The following is a 12,363-nucleotide window of genomic DNA, read 5'->3' as shown; positions in this document are numbered from 1 at the left end:
GCAATTTATGTTATTAAAAAAATTAAAATAAAATGTAAATTTATATTAAATAAAGAATTTGAAAAATAAAATATTATATCACATGAAAATTATATAAAATGATTATTTGGGAAAAAAGAAAAAGAAATGATATATATTATGAAATAAGAAAATAAAAACGAAATAGAAATAATAATATAATATTAAGGAGAAAGAAAAAAAAATATTTTTTAGAGAGTACAATAAATAATTGTATTGGAGTTGGATATCTGATTATTTTTTTTAGAAAACTCTATATTTGGAGAGTAAAATAGAGGGTAGGATTGGAGATGCCCTAAATGAAAAGACAAATATAAAAAAAATTCAAACATTCATTTTGAACTTTGAACATTCAACAATAAAAAATCTCAAATTTAGTTAGTATATGAAATAAAGGAAAAATTACTAATGATATTGACTATGTTCAATTTTATTAAAGAGCAATACAATAATTTTACTTTTTTTCTTAATTAGCAAAAACTAATCTCAAACTTAATTAAATTTTTTTCTTGTTTTATAATATTTCATCATTAAAATAGAAAATAGTTTACTTTCGTTTCTTGCAAATATATATTACACGAAGGAATGAACAAGGCAGAGTTTTCTGGACACGTGTCGAAGACCCACATACCCAAAAAACCAGGTGAACTCTCTCTTTACGTTTTTCGTTTTCCAACTCAAACAAAATTCACCAAAACTCTCCGTTTCTCTTTATCTTACTTTATGCTATGCTTTTTGTTTGCAATTAGCTTTTGTAAAAGTTGTAATTTTTTGAATTCTGCTGATAAAAATTTACCCGTGACTTGCAATTTTTGCTTCTGGGTATTCTTTTTTTGTACTGTAAGTTGTTCTGCTTCAACTTAAAAAGATTGAATCTTGTAATTGATTGGTAGTTATGTAGTATGATTGAGGTATATGTATTATATGTAGTTGTTTTTTCCTTTGTGGGTATTGCTTCTTGATCATGGTGGTTATGATTTTTAATGTTTACCTGGGGCAAAAGATATCTTTTTTCCCTAAATAGCTGCTGTTTGCTTCTTGATCATGATGCTGATGATTTTTACTTGTTTTTTGTGAATAATTTATGGGTTTATTGTGTACATAGAGTTTTGGTGTTTGGGTTTTATACTTTTTGTTTGATAATTGTGGTGTTTGGGTTAGCTTGTGCGTGCCTCGACTAGACTAATTCCACTGGATATCCCACCAAGGCTAAAACATATGGGAATAAAGCACCTTGTGTGTTTTTGCTGGGATTTGAACGTTTCATTGACCACTAGGCTACACCCTTGGGTGTTGGGTTTTATACTTTTATATTTTTGATAGGATGTATAGAGATATCTTCTGTATGTGAAATTATAGGGATTTAGGTATTAAGGTAAAGTAGCTTGCTTTCTGTAGTGTTTTTTTGATGAATTATTTCATGGTTTTGGAATGCTTTTGTTGGAAATTTGGTATGAGTTGTAGTTTGGGTAATAAGGAAGCTCTTAAAACCCTTTGTTTGACTTTAGCTGACCAAAATGGCTTTGGAATCTTTATAGATGCAGATATTCCATCCTGTCCATGTATAGGCCAAAAGTTCATCTAAATACATGAAATAGATGTTACAAAAAAGTTATACCTATCCAAGTCTTTTAAGAAGTTTTGAGTTTTGTACGGCGAAGTCATTAGAAAGGTACTCAATTAAGGAACCCCTAGGATGCACTTTGCTGCCATCATGATCTTATATAAAAAGTTCCTTCCTTGTCTTCTATGCTGAAAGTTTCTGATTATTGGAAACCGGGGAGAGGTATCTGGTTAGCTTACAAAAGGACTTCTTTTTGTTAATGGTTGAAGCTTTCAACCTTATTTGTGTACTTCTGTTTGATCGGTTCAATGGCTATATAGTTGGTAGTAGTTCGGATCATCCTACTATAAGAATGCTTACCATGTCTCCATCACCACAGGAATAAAACAATGTTACAAATAGATGAGCTTGTGCTATTTGTACGCTAATTTAAAGCATTTGATTTAGTTTCAGGTTTTTAGTTGAAAGAATTTCTATTGTACTGTTAAAATTCAAGTAGATGGTAAATGTAATTTGCTAGAAATAGAACAACTACCCAAGCAAGTAAGGGCTGGCTATATGGATCCTCGTTGTCCATTTAAGCTCAATATTCTATATTTTGAGGATTCACCATAAGTTGATTAGTTCTACGTTTGCTATTGACCTACCTTAGAGTTCCTTCTGTGTCGGGGCTTAGGACCGCCAATGTGAGCAAGCTCACACCGGGAATTAATTTTGCTGATACTAGAAGTTTGCTCTATCATCTATGAGTGCAAGGCGTAAACTTTGTTATGGAGAATGATATTGATTTGTATCTCGTTTATGTTGGGGCATTAATTATACATTAGCGGGGTGATTTACATAGGGGTGACGTGCATTCTTTTTATTGATTGAAGTTGGTGAATAATCCTGCTCAACAGAATTTTGTAATTTATGCAGCTCATACAAGTTCTAATAGGGAAGCATCTTGTTAAATTCTGGAGTTGAAAGCTATATCATCTTGCAGCACTATATTCGTTGAACCCTTGGAAAGTTGTCGAAGTGTTATGCGATGGATTTGAAAGGTATAGCATGGGTTGGAGATATATACCAGAAATTTGAAGCGATGTGTTTGGAGATGGAAGATGCTATGTACCAGGTAAAATTAACCACATGTCTCTTACTATTTGATTTGGTTCGTCCCTGTTTTCGGGTTTGTTAGCAAGGTCATAGTGGAGCTTCCCTCAGCAGTCAGTAGGGCTATTTTCTTACCAACTGGTTGTTTGACCCTAGAGCACTAGGAACGTTTGAATGAATTGAACTTTGATCATATTCAATCAACCCAAAAGAAAGGAGATTGAACTCTGACTATAAATTGCAGATGTTGCTATATTGACCGTTCCATGGGGCTTATTTTTCTCTGAGGTTCCTAATAAATCACCAGTAACTTTTGGTACCCAATGATAGGTGCTTGCATCTCTTTGTTACAAGAGAAAAGACATTGATTTTACTTGGAGGAAAGGTTAGAGAAAAATTATCCAAACTTGCCCCTCATTCATTCCCCTTACTTACATATTTGATACTTCAACTTCTCTCAATGATTAGCAAGTTGCTAGAAATGGCAAAAAACCTATATTCTAATTTCGCAGAAAGGTGATAGCTTTGTACATTGAGTTCTGCCTAGCAAGCGTTGACTTCCTATATTTATCAATAATACGGCGTGGTTAATCCTCCATATAGCTGAACCCAACTAGCTTGGAATTGAGTCGCAGTAGTAGTAGTTCTTGTAGTACTCTTGTTGCTGTCCTGACTTTTATTTGGGGACTACACTCTTCTTAATAAAATAAAACATTTATTTCATTTTTCCAATTTTTATTTTTGCCACTATCCAAACTCCTGAGTAGGTAATTATGTTGCATTGGAAGGATTGTGTGCATATCATGTTAATATATCAAAAGGAGTACATATGACATTCATGGTTGTTTATTCATCAATTTATTAATCGTTTCTAATCAATTGCTTCTTTGAAAATGTTCATAACTTCAATATGTCGTACCTTTTTATTCACCTTGCACCACTTTGGCCAATTAAGTATTCAACCACCGTAACTGGTCTCATGGTATATCACAGGATACCGCTAGATATGTTGAGAATCAAGTGCAGACTGTTGGTGCAAGTGTCAAGAGGTTCTATTCAGATGTGGTGCTAGATTTACATCCTCAATTTAACATAGATCCTGTGAAAGTTGCAGCTGCTGACTTGTCTCTTAATCCTTATGCTCACACTGAAATCAGCAAGAAGCTGAAAGCAAAACTTAAAGGTGGACACCCTAGGGTAATTAATAAAGAATTAATTGATGATACTCAAGTGATCAAGGGTAAGGATAGTGATAATCCATCATCTTTTAGTCCAGTCAGAGCTGCTAATAGTGTATTTTATGATGTTACAGGGAAAAGCAAAAGTGGAGGAGTTTATAGACGTCAAAGTGTTGGGATCAAAGAAATTGTTAGAGATAATCATCCACCATCTAAGAAGTCGGACGCTCTCTGTCTCGTATCAGGGAATGCAATTAAATTGTCCTCAGATTCTAAGGTTAGGGGAGGTTTTGAAGTGGCATCCGACCACATGACCATGACTTCGCCCTTGGCCTCAGTTAAAGGACGTAACTCTACCGAGACAGGAAAGGAGGTTTCCAACCATATTATAAAAACAAATGTGCCTGCAGCAGGTATATCAATTAATGTTGCAGCTTCTGACACGAGCTTATCAGTTGACTGTGTTGGGCAGAACCAAGCAGATCTCAGGAACACTTCCTCTGCTGGTGACTTGCAATCAGACTCTCATGGTATAAATGTCTAGCAGTATCCCACTTATTTTTATTTTCTTAAAAATCTCACTTCTTTTCTTTTATGTTAACTCCTGCCCTGGCAGCAGATAGGGGTACACTCAAGGAGTTGGCTGGTGATACTGGATTAAAGATTAGCAGTAATACTGGTGACAATAATATTGCCAGCGAGGAGATCAATAATATTGCAAAGATTAGCAGTAATACTGGTGACAATAATATTGCCAGCGAGGAGATCAATGAGTCCTGCAAAGGTACTTACAATAGCCACCTGTAAAAAAAGATCTTCTCCCTTCTCTTTTTTTGCTTCCATTTTGATGGAGTCACTACTCTGATATTATCTTGGAGAGTAGCTTTCATATCAATTGCTGATTTATAAAATGGGGTTATAATTCTGCCTGAGTTACAGTATTATGTAAAAGCATATCGCGAACTATGGATTGAGTTAATAGTTCATTGGATGAACTGTTAACCTAACTAGTATAATTAAAGGACTTAAATCTGTGATTAGGAATATTTTTCAACAACATACCCTTGTAATCCCACAAATGTGGTCTGGGGAGGAGTTGGGGGTAGACTGTAAGCATAGTCGCAGACCTTGCCCCTACCTCGTACAGATAGAGAGGCTGTCTCCGATAGACCCTCAGCTTAAAATAAAACATTTCCGCCCCCAAGGCCTAGCTCGAGTGGCAAAAGGTGACGGATTTGTGGCTTAGGTCGCAGGTTCATGCCCCACACCACACCACGCAAAGCGAAGCCCAGTATTTAAGTGGAGAAGGGTAGAGGGGCGAGCCCATTATCCACCGAGTTTAAAAGGCTGTGATTGGTCCAAAGGGCGGGTCACAAACGGATTTCTCGGTCATCAAAAAAATAAAATAAATAAATAAAATAAAACATTTCCAAACAGTTTGAAAAAGAGAATACAGAAATGAGAGTAGTAACAAAAAAGAAATAATATGAAATGGAGAACAGTGCACAACATATAGAGGAAAGAACAGTAATGACAACAAAATAGTGCGATAATCGAAGCACAAAAAACACAGGTTAATATAGGAACCGGTAAACAAGAAACTACAAGCATAATGCTAATACAATTCGTAAGACAGAAGGTTCAGGTACGATCACCAATCCTATATGTGTCACCTTAATAGGGCATCCCACTGATAAGACTCCTTAGGGCATCCCACTGATAAGACTCCTGCATTGACATTATCAGTGTCATCCCACCCTAAGGCAAAAGGGCCCTTACGTTTTCTCTTTTCTTTCCACTTAGTACCAACTTCCAAACAAATAAAACGAAGGAATACTTGTGCAACTGAGCAACATTCTCCTGCTGTTCAGATATTTCCGGCCTGATTCCTTAAAACTGGATCTTTTTAAGTCTCTTAATCCTTTCGTTGTGTTTTCCGTGTTCTTTTGCAGAAAGATCAGATAAATTTTGTTCTCCTCCACCCGAGAAGTATGACTTGATTGAGTCCGATGTGGAAATTGTTGAGCGCTATGATGAATCAAAGTTGGAGGAAACATGTGTCCTGGTTGAAGCGGACAAACTTCATGTTCCACAGGGATCAGTCAAACAGAAATCATACAAGGTTCCCTCTCCCTCTCCTTCCTCTCGCGTTGTATTTGCTATTTCTTGCTTTTCATCAATATGTTTTTCATTAGTTTGGTCGTGGGGGGATGAGGGAGGGCTGTTTCATTGAAGAATGTGTGCCTTTAGATGTTGACAGTTCAGTTGTTTTATCAGAAGAAGCTCAGGCAAGTGTTTTCTATGAAAAAGAAGTCGACGAGAAAAGAGTATGAGCAGCTTGGAGCATTACATGGAGATCAACAGCCTAACCTAGAGCCTGAAGAAAAGCCGATGCAGGTTCTCTCCAAAAACTCGAACGTGAAAAAGTTGTCATCAGCTGATGATCATTCCGAATCTGAGTGGGAACTTCTCTAGATATGACGCATTACAACAACATACCCAATGTAATCCGACCAGTGGAGTCTGAGCTATGATGCTATAAAAGTATAATGTTGCTTTTGCCAATCAATAGATGGCTTTGTACAGAAAACTAAAATTGAAAGCAGAAGCCCCTGGTGTATTATAATAAGACAATTATTTCTCCTTAAACTGTTTCAATAATATAACCAGTTACTAATACATGGTGGCAAGTTAAAAGCACCTTTTTGTTTATGGACTATGGTGAATAGAAAGCCTGTTTCATCTCTTCTTTAAAACTTCCTTTTTAAGTATATACAATAATAACTATGTTAGTCTCAAACAAGCCAAGTCACTATGTGAATCTTGTTTATTATGTTTAAAAATAAATATGATTCGTGTGTGGCATAGTTAATGAAGCGATTGTTAGATAATTTTTTCATATTTATTTTAATTTTGACGGATAAAATTATCTGATACTTGCTTACGAAGCTTTGTTGTATGATGAGAGATTGGACAAATATATGCATAGTTGCAGGGCATGAAGACACGTTAGCATTCAGTATAGCTGACTCATCCAGTGTAGCTATGTTTTTCTTGCCACGTCACAAACAAAAAGCTCATCAATCGCCACGTGTCATAAGATAATAATAAAATAAAATACTAGTACCATCTGCCTCATCCAGTTTGGCTTATAATTTCTTTCAAATATGTTCTTGGAAGTGAAAAAATATTTAGAGCATAGTTTATTTAGTAATTAGTAACAAAACAAAAAAATGGCTTCAGAGAAAGCAAAAAGAGAAAATGATGTTCATCCTGCTATTCATATAAAAAGTGTTGCTACTGCTCCTGCTGAACATCAGCCTGCTGTTAAAGTTGGAGGGTTGGAGTTCTCTAGTGGAATGCAGCAACAACAAAAAGATTGTGACACACAAAGGGACAAACATTCTTCTCATCATGTTGATCAAGGTACCTACACTACTAAAACACTTGTACTATTTTTTCATAAATATCTTGATTGAATCGGTAAGATTAATCTGAATTTGCCTCGAATCTCAGGAATTCGAGGAGAAGGGCTAGGAGGTTTCAAAATTGAATCACATAGGAAAGAAGGTGAAGAAGGAAGAGTTCATGGAGGGATTCATCCTCAAGAAGAAGGTAATAAGAAAAGAGCCGAGAGAAAAAAACCCGCACTAACACCAGCTGCTGTGCTAACTGAAAATCCCGACGAAAGGGCAAAGGATTTTGGGGCGTCAGCGTTACATAATGCAAAAGAATCGGCTAGTCAAGGGCATGGTGCTGAATGTTACAATGAAACAGCACTAGGTGCACAAGGTAAAGACACTGTTGGTCATGGTGTTAGAAGTGGATCTCAGTATGTTGCTGATAAGGCTGCAGCTGCTAAAGACACTGCCATTGAGAAAGGTCAGTAGTATTTTAAACACGGAACAGTTTTTTTTTCAAAGCAAATTTACCACTAGATTGTGTCTAGTGGCCTTTTATTAAACATAAAAAAAATATCAATAGGGATAAGTACAAGTAAGGAGGGCTAGGCCTTACCTTACTAATCCTAATAAAGTACCTAACTTCTGCTACCTACCTAACAAGCATGAAGAAAATAAGAGCTAGAGAGAACTAAGTATCTTTTTATCATCACAGAGTTTGTAATACACTCTATGATGATATTACAAATGAGGATGCTTAAATAATGTAAAAATATGTCAATCAAGAAGAAAGTTGAGTTATCAGTCTCAAACTTTCTATTACAAAAGCATAAATTACAAAAAAATTGATTGCCCATCAAAAGTAACTTGAAGTATTTTTCTCTCGTCTTCTTCTTTAAACCTATCCAACAACACTTGATAATTCATACCTTCTTTGTAGATTTATTGGATCTTGTTGAACATATTGATACTGTCAAATGGTTCTGCTTTGCCTATCGCATTGGTAGGTGCTATGAAACAAACTCCTCATTCATTTTACCGTCCCAACTATGTTGTCTTCCATGTGTTTTCTTTTTGCTTTTGTTGCTTTCACTTCTTTGTTGCCTAGGTGATATATCTCCTTCCCTAGCCACTCTATCAAAGCATATGTCTAGCATATTGTCTTCCTCATCTTCATCAAGAGAATCCTCGCCCAAATCAATTGTATTTGACACTAAGACCCTTGACTCATTCTTCTTTGCAATCACACATTTAGGCACAAATACGGGAGCTTCTGGACTTAATTTGCTATTCAAAGCAGGTGGTGAGACTTGTTATTCTTGGATCAAATCGTTGTCATTCTCTGTTAACCTTACTTGCTTTCCAGTAGTCTTCAATAAAGCATCAAAGTTATTCGAACATAATAGGTCTCTTGAGGCATCACTAATATCTTGCCTCTTCTCACTGTCATGAAAATTCCTAGTAGCACCCTTTTCACTAAATGGAAAATTATTTTGACTAGTCGGGGAAAGGGTCCGACTACTAGTTGATTTTTTGTCTGCAACCAGTGTCCAGTTTTTAGTTGCATTCTCGTTTTCAGCTTGCAAAACATGCTGCCCAGAATTTTCAACATCTTCAACATCAGATGTATCCATTAGTTTTTGTCCTGAATCCATTAATTTTTTCCTGAACCAACTCGCGGCGCATCAATTCCAACTCTTGGTGTTCCCCTTGCGTTTTTAGTTGCATTAGACATCAAATTCAACCCAACTTCTTTTGATTGCACCTCATTAATAGTAGTATGTTGGTTATTGCAATCACATTTGTTTTCGGTAGTTGTTTGAACACCAATATTACTTGTATCAACATCCATTGAGTCTACATGATTTTGCTCAGAAGTGGTAGCAACCAATTGTCAATCTAAAGAAGTAGCTTTACTTTGATCGACATCTACAATCTTTCTTTTTTCATTTAGTATTTCTCTTGCATCACCTTGATACTTTTCACTATCGATAGTATCTTTTAAAGCAACTTCAATGGTATCATCAATTTGTTTGTTATTTTCATTTCTTTTCGAGATCAAACGACAACTATCTTCATCATGACCTTGGTGCTTACAATAATTGCAACACAAAGGTAGATTATCATATACAATCTCTGAAAAACCTCGATCAACTTACCAAATTTTTCATCCACAAACTGCAACCTTATACAATTTGGAAGCTTTTCCATTAGATCAAGTATAACATTGACCCTAGCCATGCTAGGTCTTGACTTGATTTGAGTAGCTTTATCTATTGCTATTTGTTTCCCAACTGCCGATGCTATAGACAACAGAGACTTCTTTGCAAACAAATCTGGAGATAAGGTTGGTAAAAAAATTCAAACCACAGCTAACGTCGTTTCCTACTTAGGATTATATCCAATGGATCATGGAAAAACCCTATATTCGTGCTCCTCTCCATTGTAGAGAAGATAATTAACTGAGCGAGATAAAGCTAGTACATAATCTTCATATTGATCAAATCATAACAAAATTTGTCTTGGAGCAAGTAAGTCAATTAAACAATTGCCCTTGGTACCAAGATGTTTCGATAAAATTAACCTTAATACCTTCAAATTTGGCGCACCGTGGGATAATTTAAACACCACTGACTGATGCATTCACTCTTCGATCATAAAGTCTTGTCTTTCCTTCATTGAAAACGTGATAGTAGGTTCTCCATAAATTATTTCGATTGATTTTACAAATGTTTTTGAGTTAATTAGGGCAAATTGTTTAGGATTTAGTGTATTGAAGTTGAAAAGGGTGGCGTAGGTGGTGGTTGGGGGGTTTGGGGAGGGGGGGTGGACATCCTCGAAAGGAGGCCGTCCAATGGCCGTAGCAGCCATGAGAGCTGCGCAGCTCCTGCCTATGTAGGAGCCACCAGTAGAAAACCCTAGGTCAACGCGGAACATAGATATATTGAAAAGTTACTAAATTTTCATCAAGTATTAAATTTTGATTCAAATGAATAACCAAACACTATTTTTGAGGTGAAAAAGGCGAAAAATTTGTAGAAAGATACCATTTCAAGTGCAGGTGCACAAGCCAAAGATGCTGTCATTCATGGCGCTCAGATTGGATTCGAGTATGTTGTGGACAAGGCTAGAGTTGCAAAGGACACTGCTCTCGAAAAAGGCCAGCAAGCTTATGGTGCAACTAAAGATACCCTATCGAGTGCAGGACAAACAACAATGCAATCAGCTCAACAGGCTAAAGATTACACCCTGCAAAAAGCAGGGGAGTCGAAAGATTATGCTTCCGAAAAGAGCAAGAATGCAGCAGGATACATCGGGCAGAAAGGCGTCGAGGCAAAATATACTACTGTTGAAACAAGGAAAAGTGCAGTAGGGTATGCAGGGGAAGCAGCAAGAACCGCTGCCGAAAAGAGCAAGAATGCAGCAGGGTATGTCGGGAAGAAAGGCATCGAGGCAAAAGACGCCACTGTGGAAACAGGGAAAAGCACGGTAGGGTATGCAGGGGAAGCAGCTAAAACCGCAAAGGATATGGCGGAAATGGGAGCTTTTGGTGCTGCACATTATACAGCAAAAGGAGCAGCCGTGGCTACAAAAAGCCACGGCAGATGTTGTTTCTAGTGCTGCAGGGTATGCAGGGGGGAAGGCTGTCGCCGCGAAGGACGTGGTTGCTGGTGCTGGTAAGAACGCGGTGGAGTATGCAGGGGACAAATTGGCTGCTGCTAAAGATTACGTAGTCTCAGCGGAAGAAGGTGCAGCTGATTATGCAGGTAAAAAGAAGGCAGAAACTGAGAGACAACTAGAAGGTAATTCCAAGGTAAACATTGGGTTATTATCTCCTTGTTTTCGGCTCAAATTTACTGTACATTGGGTATATATATATATATATATACATACATATGCGCTTGAGGTGAATTCATGTTTATGACCATTATTCTCTTCTTCTTCTTTTTTAAATTTTAATGCATTGAGCTGAATTCTGTGTTAAATGTGTGTACAGCGAGAAAGCGGAGGCGGAGTTTTTAGCGGAGAAAAGGAGGACACAGAGGAGGGCGGAGAGAGCGAGAGCAAGCCGGTGTTGCAGCAGCAGCAGGGAGGCGGTGGGGTGCTGCAAGCAATTGGTGAAACTCTGGTTGGAATAGGGAAGACTACAACAGATTTTGTTGCTGGTGGGAATAAGCAATCTCAAACTGGTTATCAACAGGGAAGTGAAAAAAGGGAGGAGTAGAATAAACAAGTCCCATCCCAATAAAATAGCCCAAGTATTAGGCATTTTGGCCTCTTTTGGAAGTTTGTTTTACATATATCATAGTAATAATATAGTTGTGAAAGGAAGTACATATGTTTGTATTTTGTTGCCTCCTAAAACAAGAATTATGTGAAAAAAGGGAGTTAAGTGAAACTTGTGTATGTATTTTCTTGGCTTCTAAAGCAAGAATTATGTGGAGAAGGGAGTTAAGTGAAACTTGTGTAGGTAGCGTATTCAGAATTTTGAAATGATTAGTTTACTATTAAAACTTGTGTATGTAAATGTATCCAGTATTTTGAGATGATGAGTGTACTATTACAAAAAGGTTGATTTAAAATATAAATTTGATTGGTTCGATAGGTAGGTTCTTATTATTGAAAATCGTGAAAAAATTTAATATTATAGGGCCAAAATTAGAGAGGTTTTATCTAATTTAAGAAAGAAAAATAAAATAAAATAAATATAAAATTTAAATTTTTAACCTAGCGTAGAGCGGTGTATCCAAAAATCATCGCATTATATAATATTTCGAGTATGGGAGTACACATTTATATTTCACGGGTTCCTCCCTGATTTTGTTGTTTGCTAAATGAAAGTATGATATGCTGAAAGTTCTTTTTAAGTCATTTAAAAAAAAAAAAAAATTTAAAAAAACACAACATTAACACCCTTGACAGAAAAATTAGCTTAGTACATGTATAAAAAAAAAGCAAATAATCAATGCATTAATACACAAATTAATCATGCTTTAAATCGTAAATTAATAAAAATTATAAACGTTTCACTTTATTGTAAACCACAACCAACTATATATAAACCACACAATAAAACACATTTCACAAAGGTATAAAGAAAAAAAAA

The 12,363-nt window shown here is 36.3% G+C and overlaps 1 protein-coding gene and 1 pseudogene across 6 annotated transcripts; both read left to right on the top strand.

Moving 5' to 3' along the window:
• Positions 1-551: 551 nt before the first annotated feature.
• Positions 552-6,504, top strand: LOC125811714 (uncharacterized). 6 transcript variants are annotated; one of them, XM_049491249.1, is made up of 7 exons: positions 552-661; positions 2,545-2,699; positions 3,671-3,917; positions 3,990-4,385; positions 4,472-4,639; positions 5,808-5,977; positions 6,133-6,504. In XM_049491249.1, exons 2-7 carry the CDS (start codon positions 2,613-2,615, stop codon positions 6,328-6,330), a joined length of 1,266 nt encoding a protein of 421 aa, XP_049347206.1. In that variant the 5' UTR covers positions 552-661; positions 2,545-2,612; the 3' UTR covers positions 6,331-6,504. The 6 variants fall into 6 exon arrangements, with proteins under 6 accessions (XP_049347206.1, XP_049347205.1, XP_049347203.1 ...); XM_049491248.1 differs by having other exon boundaries at positions 585-661; positions 2,501-2,699; XM_049491246.1 differs by lacking the exon at positions 552-661 and adding an exon at positions 695-858.
• Positions 6,505-7,088: 584 nt separating this feature from the next.
• LOC125811923 (seed biotin-containing protein SBP65-like) lies at positions 7,089-11,481 on the top strand (annotated as a pseudogene).
• Positions 11,482-12,363: the final 882 nt, after the last annotated feature.

This window comes from Solanum verrucosum, unplaced genomic scaffold (assembly GCF_900185275.1).
Source record: "Solanum verrucosum unplaced genomic scaffold, falcon-dt-bn FXZP01000238.1, whole genome shotgun sequence".
Taxonomy (NCBI): Eukaryota; Viridiplantae; Streptophyta; class Magnoliopsida; order Solanales; family Solanaceae; genus Solanum; species Solanum verrucosum.
The sequence above is the reverse complement of the archived record's forward strand: the minus strand, read 5'-3'. Positions and strand labels throughout refer to the sequence as shown.